The sequence below is a fragment of the Conger conger genome, chromosome 13, assembly GCF_963514075.1.
Source record: "Conger conger chromosome 13, fConCon1.1, whole genome shotgun sequence".
Taxonomy (NCBI): domain Eukaryota; kingdom Metazoa; phylum Chordata; class Actinopteri; order Anguilliformes; family Congridae; genus Conger; species Conger conger.
Genome location: NC_083772.1, coordinates 42,535,968 through 42,547,133, shown reverse-complemented (window position 1 = coordinate 42,547,133; position 11,166 = coordinate 42,535,968). Strand labels below are relative to the sequence as shown.

Genomic DNA, 11,166 nt, shown 5'->3' with positions numbered 1-11,166 from the left:
AGTAGTGATGTATGCAAACAAATAAATATCATTATGTTTTATATCTGTCCTAAATTGTATGTGCAGTGCATTAGAATGATGACCCTGTAAGCAGGGCACACACACAGACACACACATGCATGCACACACACACACACACACACACAGGCACACACACACACGCACACAGGAACAGGCCACATTGAAAGCCTGCTAATCCCCTCGGACAACAGAGTGGTACAATCCAGTAAATCCCCTCTCTGTTGCCGTGGCAGCGGTGAGAGGGTTTCGGCTGGTAGGTAAGACTTCGGCCTCACCAATTAGTTTTCTACTTCTCTCATTCTGGATATTTTGGGGAACCGGGGAGAGCTTTTCAACTGCCATCAACCGAGGGAGAAGGGTAGGTGACTGTGTGTGTGAGCCAGTGTGTGGAGCGGCCCTGTGCATCGGCAGCTATTACAGCTGCTTGTCAGCGGGGATCCCTTTAAGAGAAGTGTATCCTCGGCATGCAAATCTCCTTAGGCGCAAATAAACCCCAGGGAGTGTGTCAGAATGGTACGCTCAAGAATCAGGTGTATCCTGAAGCCGCAGTCAAAATGTGTATTTGACTTTTGTAAACCTGACATGTTCCTTTTTAGCCTTATTCCCTCTCTCTGCGCGCACCCTATTTAGCGGGTGCTACCTGAACCGAAGCGTTCGGTTTTAGCTTCAGTGCCGTAGCAGTCGTTGGGCATTGCGGTAAGTGCCGTGTTCAGAGAGCTGTTCCACTACGCAGTTGTCCTTCAATACAGTATATATGGATAGAGGCCCTGGCTGACCTGACTGCCTCTGATATGCCCAGCTGATGTTTTCATCTGGCTGTGCATGCTCGAGATCAATGCATGGATTTTCATTCGAAACACATATGGGCCATTGCCAATCCATTAAGGTGCTTCTGAAGGAAGTGATCCAGTTACCCGTTTCAGCGGTTCCCCTGGGATTAGAGAGGATGTGCTTACGGGCGGTCAGGGCCTGTGTTTGAAGCGGCGAGGTCCGTGGGTCTGGCCCAAGGCAGGGCCATGGGGCAGCGGTCCTGCCTGCCTTAGATATGGATTTACTAGATCTGATCCCTCCCTTCAAATCTATATGTTCCAGCCGTTGGCATACTGGATTGGTCCAGTTCAATCTCTGTGCTTATTGAAATGTAATTCTATACGTATCTGAGTTCATGTCATTTGTCATACAGAATATGACCTCTATGAATAACGCAAGAAAGTATTCTCTGTGTGAAAGCCCATTCAGCAAATAATACCAACTTCAGTGTGGCTTCGTATAAATATAGCCACTCTTTCAAATCGAGGGTACAAATATAACTAGATATTTGTACTCTTTACAGTAAGTTCCCCTCTATGCGATGCACAGCTCTCCTATTAAGGCATTCTTTCTCAGAATCACTTTCCATTGACACCCTCATTTTGTTTATATTTCCCTAGCTTTAACCTGCACTTTTTGACTTTGGTTATAGTTTTTGACATTTCAAACAAACAAATTCAAACAGGAGACAGCTGCAGTATCCCGTCGTCCCTGCGTGACGTGTTCATGGCCCAGCCAATGGGTGGATAGTTCTTCTTACTCTTGTAGCTCATGTAACATGATAGTTCTTAATCTTGTTACATGTTTCAGGCTCCAGCCATGAGTAGCGTAGATATTAGTCTTTCCCCTGTTACTGACAGAGGTTTGACATGTTCATAGTTTACATTAATTTAGAAATTTTAGGATTGTTTCCTGCGATGGTTAGTTATTTGGGGTCATTGGGGCATCTCAGGGGCGGCACGGATGGTGCAGTGGGTAGCACTGCCGCCTCACAGCAAGGAGGTCCTGGGTTTGTCCCCGTCGGCCGGGACCTCTCTGTGTGGAGTTTGCATGTTCTCCCCGTGTCTGCGTGGGTTTCCTCCGGGTACTCCGGTTTCCTCCCATAGTCCAATGACATGCACGTTAGGCTGATTGGAGAGTCTAAATTGCCCGTAGGTATGAGTGTGCGAGTGAATGGTGTGTGTGCCCTGCGATGGACTGGCGACCTGTCCAGGGTGTATTCCTGCCTTTCGCCCAATGTATGCTGGGATAGGCTCCAGCCCCCCTGCGACCCTGTTCAGGATAAGCGGGTTAAGATAATGGATGGATGGATGGATGGGGCATCTCAGGTTTGAAGGCAGCTGTGTCAGTCACAGCCAAGCGCAGAGGAGACATTTGTATTACATTTACATTTCAGTCATTTACCAGACATGCATAAGTTCCTCAACTAGGGAAAGGCTTCAAGCCATAAATAGCAAAACACTCACATGTAGTGCAGTCATAAACAATAGTCATAGTTAGTGCAGATTTCAGGGTATAAAAAGAGGGATATGGGGGAGGGGAAGGATAAATCAGGAGGGAGGATTAAGGTAAAATCTGAAAAGGTGTGTTTACTGTCTGTGTGGAAATATGGGGAGGGATTCTGCCGTCCTGGCAGTAGTAGGCAGGTCTTTCCACCACTGTGGAACCAGAACAGAGAACATTTCAGAGAATTTTCATCTGGCTATCCTATCAAGGCTGTGCAAAAAACTTTTCTGTGACCTAACAAAATTTTATACTTTTTTCAAAATACGATACGACACGTAGATTGTGTCATACAACACAATCTAACAAACTTGAAATGTGAAAATGATCAGTGTCCATTCAATGTGTACACCACTGTATCAGTGAATACCCAGCTGCTGAATTACACCAAGCATGGATGGTGTATATAGTATATAGTATATAATATATAGTGCCTATACGCAAAGCGCTGTACAATTCATGCTTCTCATTCACCCATTCACACACACCCAGCAACGGCGATTGTCTGCCATGCAAGGCACCAACCAACTCCTCAGGAGCATTTGGTGGTTAGGTGTCTTGCTCAGGGACACTTCAACACACCCAGGGCGGGATCGAACCGGCAACCCTCCGGCCGACAGCTCTTACCACCTTAGCCAATGTTGCCTCAATTTCAGAAGCGATATCACTAACATGACGTGCTCTTCATTTAGTGTACGAGCCTTTACATAAATGTGCGTTACTTTGTTTTAATTTGAGGTAGAAAACGTGCCAAGAAGGACATAACTTGGCTCCTGTCTTCAAGAGACAACAATAAGGAGTACTCTGTCGACTGCTCAGTTCCTGTCAGGCAAAGCATGTGCCCATTACACATGTAATAGAAAAGCTCAGCAGTGGATTTCTCCTCATGTACTGTTGCTATGATAACAACAAACGTCTTTTTCCAGAAGCGTGAGCTCTAGAAGAGGAAGCGAGATGTTTAAGCCTGGAGACTGACACCAGGGAAGGACAGAAGGGATGACTTGGATTGGGTAATATGTCCCGCACTGTGCCGCAAACGGCCCGGCAGCCGTAACCTCTCACACACACGCCTTCTCACTCTCCTGCCCACTGTTCCGGTGCGAATTGTGGCGCTGCTGTTGTCCCTCACGAAACAATGTGACTGACAGGTGCGTCGGCTGAACGATGAGGCCGGTGAGAAGGAGCAGAGGTTAGAGGCAGAGGAGGACTACCTGAGGCAGAATGAGCAGAGACTCCAGCAGGTGCGACCGTGAGGTTCCCGTTCCCCTTCAAGTGATTCTCGCTCCCTGTGAGAAAACCTACAAAAATAACAACAAGAACAAGAATAATGCATTCTTTAAAAACATTGAATCTGAGGAGTTTTGAAGGTACAATAGGTCATTTTGGACGAGAGGAATTGCAGTAACAAAAACCCTCAAAACACAACCCTGTTTATCCCCCCCGCTTCTCTGTGAACGTGCTTACGTTGAACCCCCCCGCCATTGGCTGTGGCAGTTAGAACCCATTTTCAACCAATCAACTGGAATTATTGTACAGCTGTACAATGTTTTGGAACAGAGTGTCAGTCCATCAACTGTAGATTTTAAAACCTGAAGGACTATAAACACAGGCAGAGGGTTGAGTCAATGTTAGTAAGCCTTTTTCAATGATAGGAAGGGATTGTAACAATGTTTTTGCACAAAAACCTATTGTACCTTTAAAATAATAATAATAATAATTATTATTATATTGAGTAGGCATTAAAAAGGTTATCTTTCATTAACACATGATGAAATCATAATGAAAAGTCGTGTCTGTAACCCTGGTCTGAATGTGCGGGCGTGTCTCTGTGTGGATTGAACACCCCTCTTTCCCTGGGGTGAAACCCCCTACTCCCCTTCTCCTATAGGCCCAGGCTGAGCATGTGGAGCTGAGAGTCGATCTGCTGGCACTGACTCAGCACAATTCAGCTCTAAAACAGGACCAGAGACTCCACGCCAAGCTGGAGAACCTAGAGCAGGTCCTCAAGGTAGGCAGGAACTCTTAATTGGATGAAGGAAACCTGATTGGATGAAATGCCTATACAGTATCCCTATAACTCCTGCAGATTTTCACTCTAACCCCAACAAAGCGCACACATTGCAAAGTACCAAATTAGGGTTGAAATGAAAACCTACAGGATGGTAGATCTCCAGGAGTTGGGTTGGCAAGCAATGCTGTAGGTGACATACACTGTGAGCACTTTATTAGGTATTCATTAGACTTATTTGTATCACTTATTGGTCTTCTGCTGCTGTAACGTATCCTCTCAAGAGGTTTGATGCGTTGAGTGCTCAGAGATGCAAATGGTGCAAATGGTTATTTGCGTTACTGTCACCTTCCTGTCATTGCCGAGATGCAAGTGGTTATTTGCGTTACTGTCACCTTCCTGTCAGCTTTGACCAGTCTGGCCCATCTCTTCTGTCCTCTCTCATTAACAAGGCATTTCTGGCCACAGAACTGCTGCTCACTGGATGTTTTTTGTTCTTCGGACCATTCTCTGCTAACTCCACAGACAGTTTTGTGTGAAAATCCCAGGAGATCAGCAGTTTCTGAGATACTCAAACCATCCTGTCTGGCACCAACAGTCATTCCATGGTCAAAGTCACTTAGATAACATTTCTTCCCCATTCTGACATTCGGTCTGAACAACAACTGAACCTCTTGACCATGTCTGCATGCTTTTATGCGTTTAGTTGCTGCCCCATGATTGGCTGATTAAATATTTGCAATAGCAAGCTGGTGTACAGGTCTACCTAATAAACTGCTCACCGAGTGTATGTTCACACACAGTATTTTCTCTCCTTCTTCGATATTCACCCGGTAATTTGCACTGGCTTGGGCACACGCCGGTTTATTATTTGACCTCTCTTTCAAGAGGCGGTTTGGTCCTGTTCTCATCAGAAACAGAGGGGTCTACTGTACTGAACGTGTGAATCCGAGGCAGGCTGAGAGTCTGCGGTAGGCTCTGGGGACTGGGCTGACGGACCGTGTTCCCCTGCCTCACAGCATATGCGAGAGGTGACGGAGAGAAGGCAGCATCTGGAACAGGAGCAGGAACAGGCGCTGGCTATCCTCAACTTCAAGCAAAATGAGATCAAACGGCTGCAGAGGGTGAGCATCATCATCATCATCATCATCATCATCACCAACTCATGACGTTTGTTCTGCTGAAAGTTGTTGGACCCTGAGTATGGATTAATAAAATTCACACGTTTGTGTAAAAAGAGCAAAGGTTGTCTTTATTTTTAGCAAAATGTGCTGGCTTTGTTTTTCGTGTGATGCTCGTGTGATGCTCGTGTGATGCTCGTTTGGCTCTCCTGAATGTAACCAAATCTTCTTTTTTTTAAACGACATACTTCCTCAGAGGTCTTTTGAAATATTCTTTGTTGCTTGCTAGAATATTTTTGTGGGAATCTTTAGGAATTTAATGAGAATGAGAGTAATGTGCACAGAAATATACAAAGAAACACATTTGCTGCATTGTACATATTTCCTGTATTATAACATGAATAGCTGATATACTTTTTAACAGGCTCAGTTTGCTGCTAAGAAAGAACAAGAGGGGGTTGTTCAGATACTGGAGGTGAGTATAATTTATTTATTTACCTTTATGAAATAATAAATGTCTTTATGAAGCATGGCTATAGTGTCTGTATAATATGTAACTGCATGGAGCCATTGAGATTTGTGGCTTTGTTTGTGCAGGTAGCAGTTGAGATTTTACTTCCCTCTAGGGTCTTTCAGCGCACTTATCCCTGGTTATGGGTATGCATTTTGCACTTTGTTGTACGTCGCTCTGGATAAGAGCGTCTGCCAAATGCCGTTAATGTAATGTAATGTTTTTTTTTGTTGTTGTTGCTGTTAAAGCTTCTGAATAAAATTCAGTATATTATTCTCCTTCGGGTGATGATGTATTTGGCCTTTTGTCATACCTGCTGCTCAAAGCATCTGTTTGAATGAACTGAAATCTTGAAACTACAATAGTTTGTTTTATTTATTTATTTATTTATTTATGTATTTATTTATTTATATTTGTTTCCCATATGAGCTCCATCCATGTAAATCAGTGGTCTCAAACTCAGTACCATGGAGGGTCGTGTGTATGCTGGTTTTTACTCCAGTTTCAGATCTTGATTATATATTTAGCTCAATTATTTGCTGAATTAGGGCTGTAAGTTTGCACATTATGCATGCTGTATGAAATGAAAGATGTTATTCGAGTGAACCAGCATAGTTCATAGAGCTGTCAGAAAGCTCAAATTAAGGTACTTGGGCAGAACAAAACCCAGCTGTACATGTTTTTCAATCAAGCATATTTTTGATAATAATTATTTTCAAATCTTATCTTTTTTTTCTTCTTCATGTAAACCAGAGTACCCTGGATGGCATGCAGGTATCATTAAGACACCATTTTGTTTGCTCCTGACCCTTCCCCGTAGGTGTTCAATCCTTTCAAGTAGCATCATATGCAGACATTGCCGCACCAAAACAGAGAGGCTGCAATTGAACAAAGGTGGAAAACGCGAAAACGTGAAGTAACGGCACTGGAAATACCAGGGCTTTCAGTGATTATACAGCTTCAGCTGTCCTTGTCATCCCCTGCAGAGTTTAAATAGGTTGCCTAGGTCACAGGAGGGCAGGCCAAAATTGCTTTGTTGTGAACCTTTTCACTTAAAACCTGGATGAGCCCCTGTAGGTTAATGGGATACACTAGCACTGTGACCTCGCGCGAGAGAGAAGCTCTCCCCCTGTGTGCGTTACATAACCGGTTTCATGATTATTGTATTTGTTTTTAGTAATCCTTTGTGTTGACACTGGGGCCCTTCATCTGCTGGTGTTTTCACCAGGGCAGGTGATTAGAGGAGACTAGTGGTGAGGCAGTGCCCTGATGCTGAGGGACCTATAGAGCAGGTTTGCAGTCGAGGGTGCTCAGATTGATTCCTATGCAGTGTATGGCCATAAGTGGTGGTGAGATGCCTGACACAGGGCATTTTCTGAGATGTTCTGCAGAGGGGGACCACTGGGGTGCATCCAAATAGTCCAAACTGCATCCTCTGCTTCTAAAGGAAAGGAGGGTACATTGTTTTGGGTAGACCTATCGGGATGCACGCGCAGTCTTGCTCACGCCATTCAGTGGGATAGGAGGGGACGCATTCGGTCTTCACAGAACCATGGGATTGTGCGCCCATCCGTCTCCAGAGGAGATGCTGCAGTTTTTGTTATTTTAAATGTTTTTCTCCAGAGGTGATTTTGTTGAGTGAGCCTTTCCTGATGGATTACGGTCTGTCAGCTCATTACCCGCCGCGGTGGCCCTGACCGAGTTAATGAGTAAAACCAGCGTTAAACCAGCCGCTGTCAGACAGAACCAGCCTTAAACCAGCCGCCGTCAGACAGAACCAGCCTTAAACCTGCTGCTGTCAGACAGAACCAGCCTTAAACCAGCCGCCGTCAGACAGAACCAGCCTTAAACCTGCTGCTGTCAGACAGAACCAGCCTTAAACCAGCCGCCATCAGACAGAACCAGCGTTAAACCAGCCGCCGTCAGACAGAACCAGCCTTAAACCAGCTGCTGTCAGACAGAACCAGCCTTAAACCAGCCGCCGTCAGACAGAACCAGCCTTAAACCTGCTGCTGTCAGACAGAACCAGCCTTAAACCAGCCGCCATCAGACAGAACCAGCGTTAAACCAGCCGCCGTCAGACAGAACCAGCCTTAAATCAGCCACTGTCAGACAGAACCAGCCTTAAACCAGCTGTTGTCAGACAGAACCAGCCTTAAACCAGCTGCTGTCAGACAGAACCAGCCTTAAACCAGCCGCCATCAGACAGAACCAGCGTTAAACCAGCCGCCGTCAGACAGAACCAGCCTTAAATCAGCCGCTGTCAGACAGAACCAGCCTTAAATCAGCCGCTGTCAGACAGAACCAGCCTTAAACCTGCTGCTGTCAGACAGAACCAGCCTTAAACCAGCCGCCATCAGACAGAACCAGCCTTAAACCAACCGCTGTCAGACAGAACCAGCCTTAAACCAGCTGTTGTCAGACAGAACCAGCCTTAAACCAGCCGCCGTCAGACAGAACCAGCCTTAAACCAGCTGCTGTCAGACAGAACCAGCCTTAAACCAGCTGCTGTCAGACAGAACCAGCCTTAAACCAGCCGCCGTCAGACAGAACCAGCCTTAAACCTGCTGCTGTCAGACAGAACCAGCCTTAAACCAGCTGCTGTCAGACAGAACCAGCCTTAAACCAGCCGCCGTCAGACAGAACCAGCCTTAAACCTGCTGCTGTCAGACAGAACCAGCCTTAAACCAGCCGCCGTCAGACAGAACCAGCCTTAAACCTGCTGCTGTCAGACAGAACCAGCCTTAAACCAGCCGCCATCAGACAGAACCAGCGTTAAACCAGCTGCTGTCAGACAGAACCAGCCTTAAACCAGCCGCCGTCAGACAGAACCAGCCTTAAACCTGCCGCCGTCAGACAGAACCAGCCTTAAACCAGCTGCTGTCAGACAGAACCAGCCTTAAACCAGCTGCTGTCAGACAGAACCAGCCTTAAACCAGCTGCTGTCAGACAGAACCAGCCTTAAACCAGCTGCTGTCAGACAGAACCAGCCTTAAACCAGCCGCCGTCAGACAGAACCAGCCTTAAACCTGCTGCTGTCAGACAGAACCAGCCTTAAACCAGCCGCCATCAGACAGAACCAGCGTTAAACCAGCCGCCGTCAGACAGAACCAGCCTTAAATCAGCCACTGTCAGACAGAACCAGCCTTAAACCAGCTGTTGTCAGACAGAACCAGCCTTAAACCAGCTGCTGTCAGACAGAACCAGCCTTAAACCAGCCGCCATCAGACAGAACCAGCGTTAAACCAGCCGCCGTCAGACAGAACCAGCCTTAAATCAGCCGCTGTCAGACAGAACCAGCCTTAAATCAGCCGCTGTCAGACAGAACCAGCCTTAAACCTGCTGCTGTCAGACAGAACCAGCCTTAAACCAGCCGCCATCAGACAGAACCAGCCTTAAACCAGCCACTGTCAGACAGAACCAGCCATAAACCAACTGCTGCTGCTGTCAGACAGAACTGGAACTGAAAGGAACCGTCCCAGCTTTTTGGCCGAAATCACGCAGCTAATATACGTGACCTGCTTGAGCAGGATACACTTCAGCAGGCCATACGCCAGGAAGTGAAACTTGTGCATGGGTTGAAGATGGGGGTCATGTCACCGCTAGCATTTAATGGCTTTATAATAGTGTTTATGCAACTGGATTAAGCCTAGCCTAGCATTGCTTGTGCTGTAGCTCCCCGTCCCTGTCTCCTCTGGTCTTCCCCCTATGCACCATGACTGTACATTTGCATTATTTTACTCTGTCTATCTATTTTATTTTGTCTACTTGAGTCCTTTGCAGAATTATACACTTGAACACTTTTTTAATCTCACACTGTAGGGTACTACACTCTCAGAAATAAAGGAACAAAAACTGCCTAAAAAGGTACAAATGCTTGATTTAGGTTTTATTTTATTTTTGGATGAATAAAAATCAATGGAAACAAGTAAACATTAAATCAACAAAGACCATATCAAATGTGCAAGCACAACAAAGACACATTAGTGCAAGCACAAACAGCAATGCCGCAAGACACTGTAGTACAAGCGGCAAACAAAACACAGAGTTAAGCATAAAATGTAGCATTCAAGGAATGAACAGCAAGCAGGTATATCAGAACAGGGTAAGTCGAGAAGCCATACGTACTTAGGGAAGGATGTGTACTTAATGGTGTTTTTCTCAGTTTACTCCATAAAATGTGGCCTGTTGCGTAGTGGTTCAGGTAAATGACTGGGACATGCAAGGTTGGTGGTTCTAATCCCGGTGTAGCCACAATAAGATCCGCACAGCCGTCGGGCCCTTGAGCAAGGCCCTTAACCCTGCATTGCTCCAGGGGAGGATTGTCTCCAGCTTAGTCTAATCAACTGTACGTCGCTCTGGATAGAAGCGTCTGCCAAATGGCAATAATGTAATGTAATGTAAATAAAAAATCATCTGTCTTCCTTGGTGGTTTTTGTTTGGCACTTCCTAATTTGCAGAGGAAGGCTGTCTCATAAGAGTGTGTTTGAGCTGCAGAGACTGCTCCGAGCCACTCTGCTGTACTCTCTGAGGATTTGGCGTGACTGGCAGGGGTATTGTAGGAATGTTCATCATGAACCATGACAATATGGCTTATCACTGGGGCAATGCCCTATAGGCACATAAACTGTACCTAGCCTACAATATGTAACTAATTTGTACCGTTTTGGCTTGTACCTATTTGTAAAAAAATGTACCCAAAGACAACATTACTGTACTTGCAGTGTACATTTGGGAGATTTTATCCTCGACACCACTGTCACTTTATTTCTGAGAGTGTATGACTTGGGGTAAGAATTTATGGATTTTGGTGTAAGGGAACCTGCAGGAGAGCTGTACAATTTCAGTCTCAATGCAGATCACTGAACTCAGGCGCTGAACTCCCCGCCCGCCTTGTCTCCAGGCGACAGTCCTGGAGCTGGAGGAGAAGTGCCGGAGCCAGACTCAGCAGTTTTCCCTGCTGTCCCACGAGCTGGAGCGCTTCCGTCTGCAGGCGGGAGACGCGCCCGACTCCGAATTCTGCCTGCTGACCAACGGACTCAAAGGTGGGCTGTGAAACACATCCAGCTGTGTTTCAAAACCTAGCTTGAGCTGTTTTTTTTTAGCAGGGTGTGGAATGCGTTTTTTTACTCCCATTTCATGAGATTTTGTGTGCAAAGCAGTCTGTAGAACAGCCGGGTCTCAACCCGTAT

The 11,166-nt window shown here is 46.0% G+C and overlaps 1 protein-coding gene across 1 annotated transcript in view; it reads left to right on the top strand.

Moving 5' to 3' along the window:
- Positions 1-2,137: 2,137 nt before the first annotated feature.
- The window catches only part of LOC133107586 (peripheral-type benzodiazepine receptor-associated protein 1-like), a 30,919-nt gene continuing 21,890 nt past the window's right edge, over positions 2,138-11,166 (top strand). Inside the window, exons 1-8 of the mRNA XM_061216572.1 lie at positions 2,138-2,159; positions 3,298-3,344; positions 3,483-3,575; positions 4,223-4,342; positions 5,362-5,466; positions 5,888-5,938; positions 6,728-6,748; positions 10,878-11,019. Coding sequence (XP_061072556.1) covers positions 2,138-2,159; positions 3,298-3,344; positions 3,483-3,575; positions 4,223-4,342; positions 5,362-5,466; positions 5,888-5,938; positions 6,728-6,748; positions 10,878-11,019 — 601 coding nt within the window. The remainder of the gene's footprint in view (positions 2,160-3,297; positions 3,345-3,482; positions 3,576-4,222; positions 4,343-5,361; positions 5,467-5,887; positions 5,939-6,727; positions 6,749-10,877; positions 11,020-11,166) is intronic.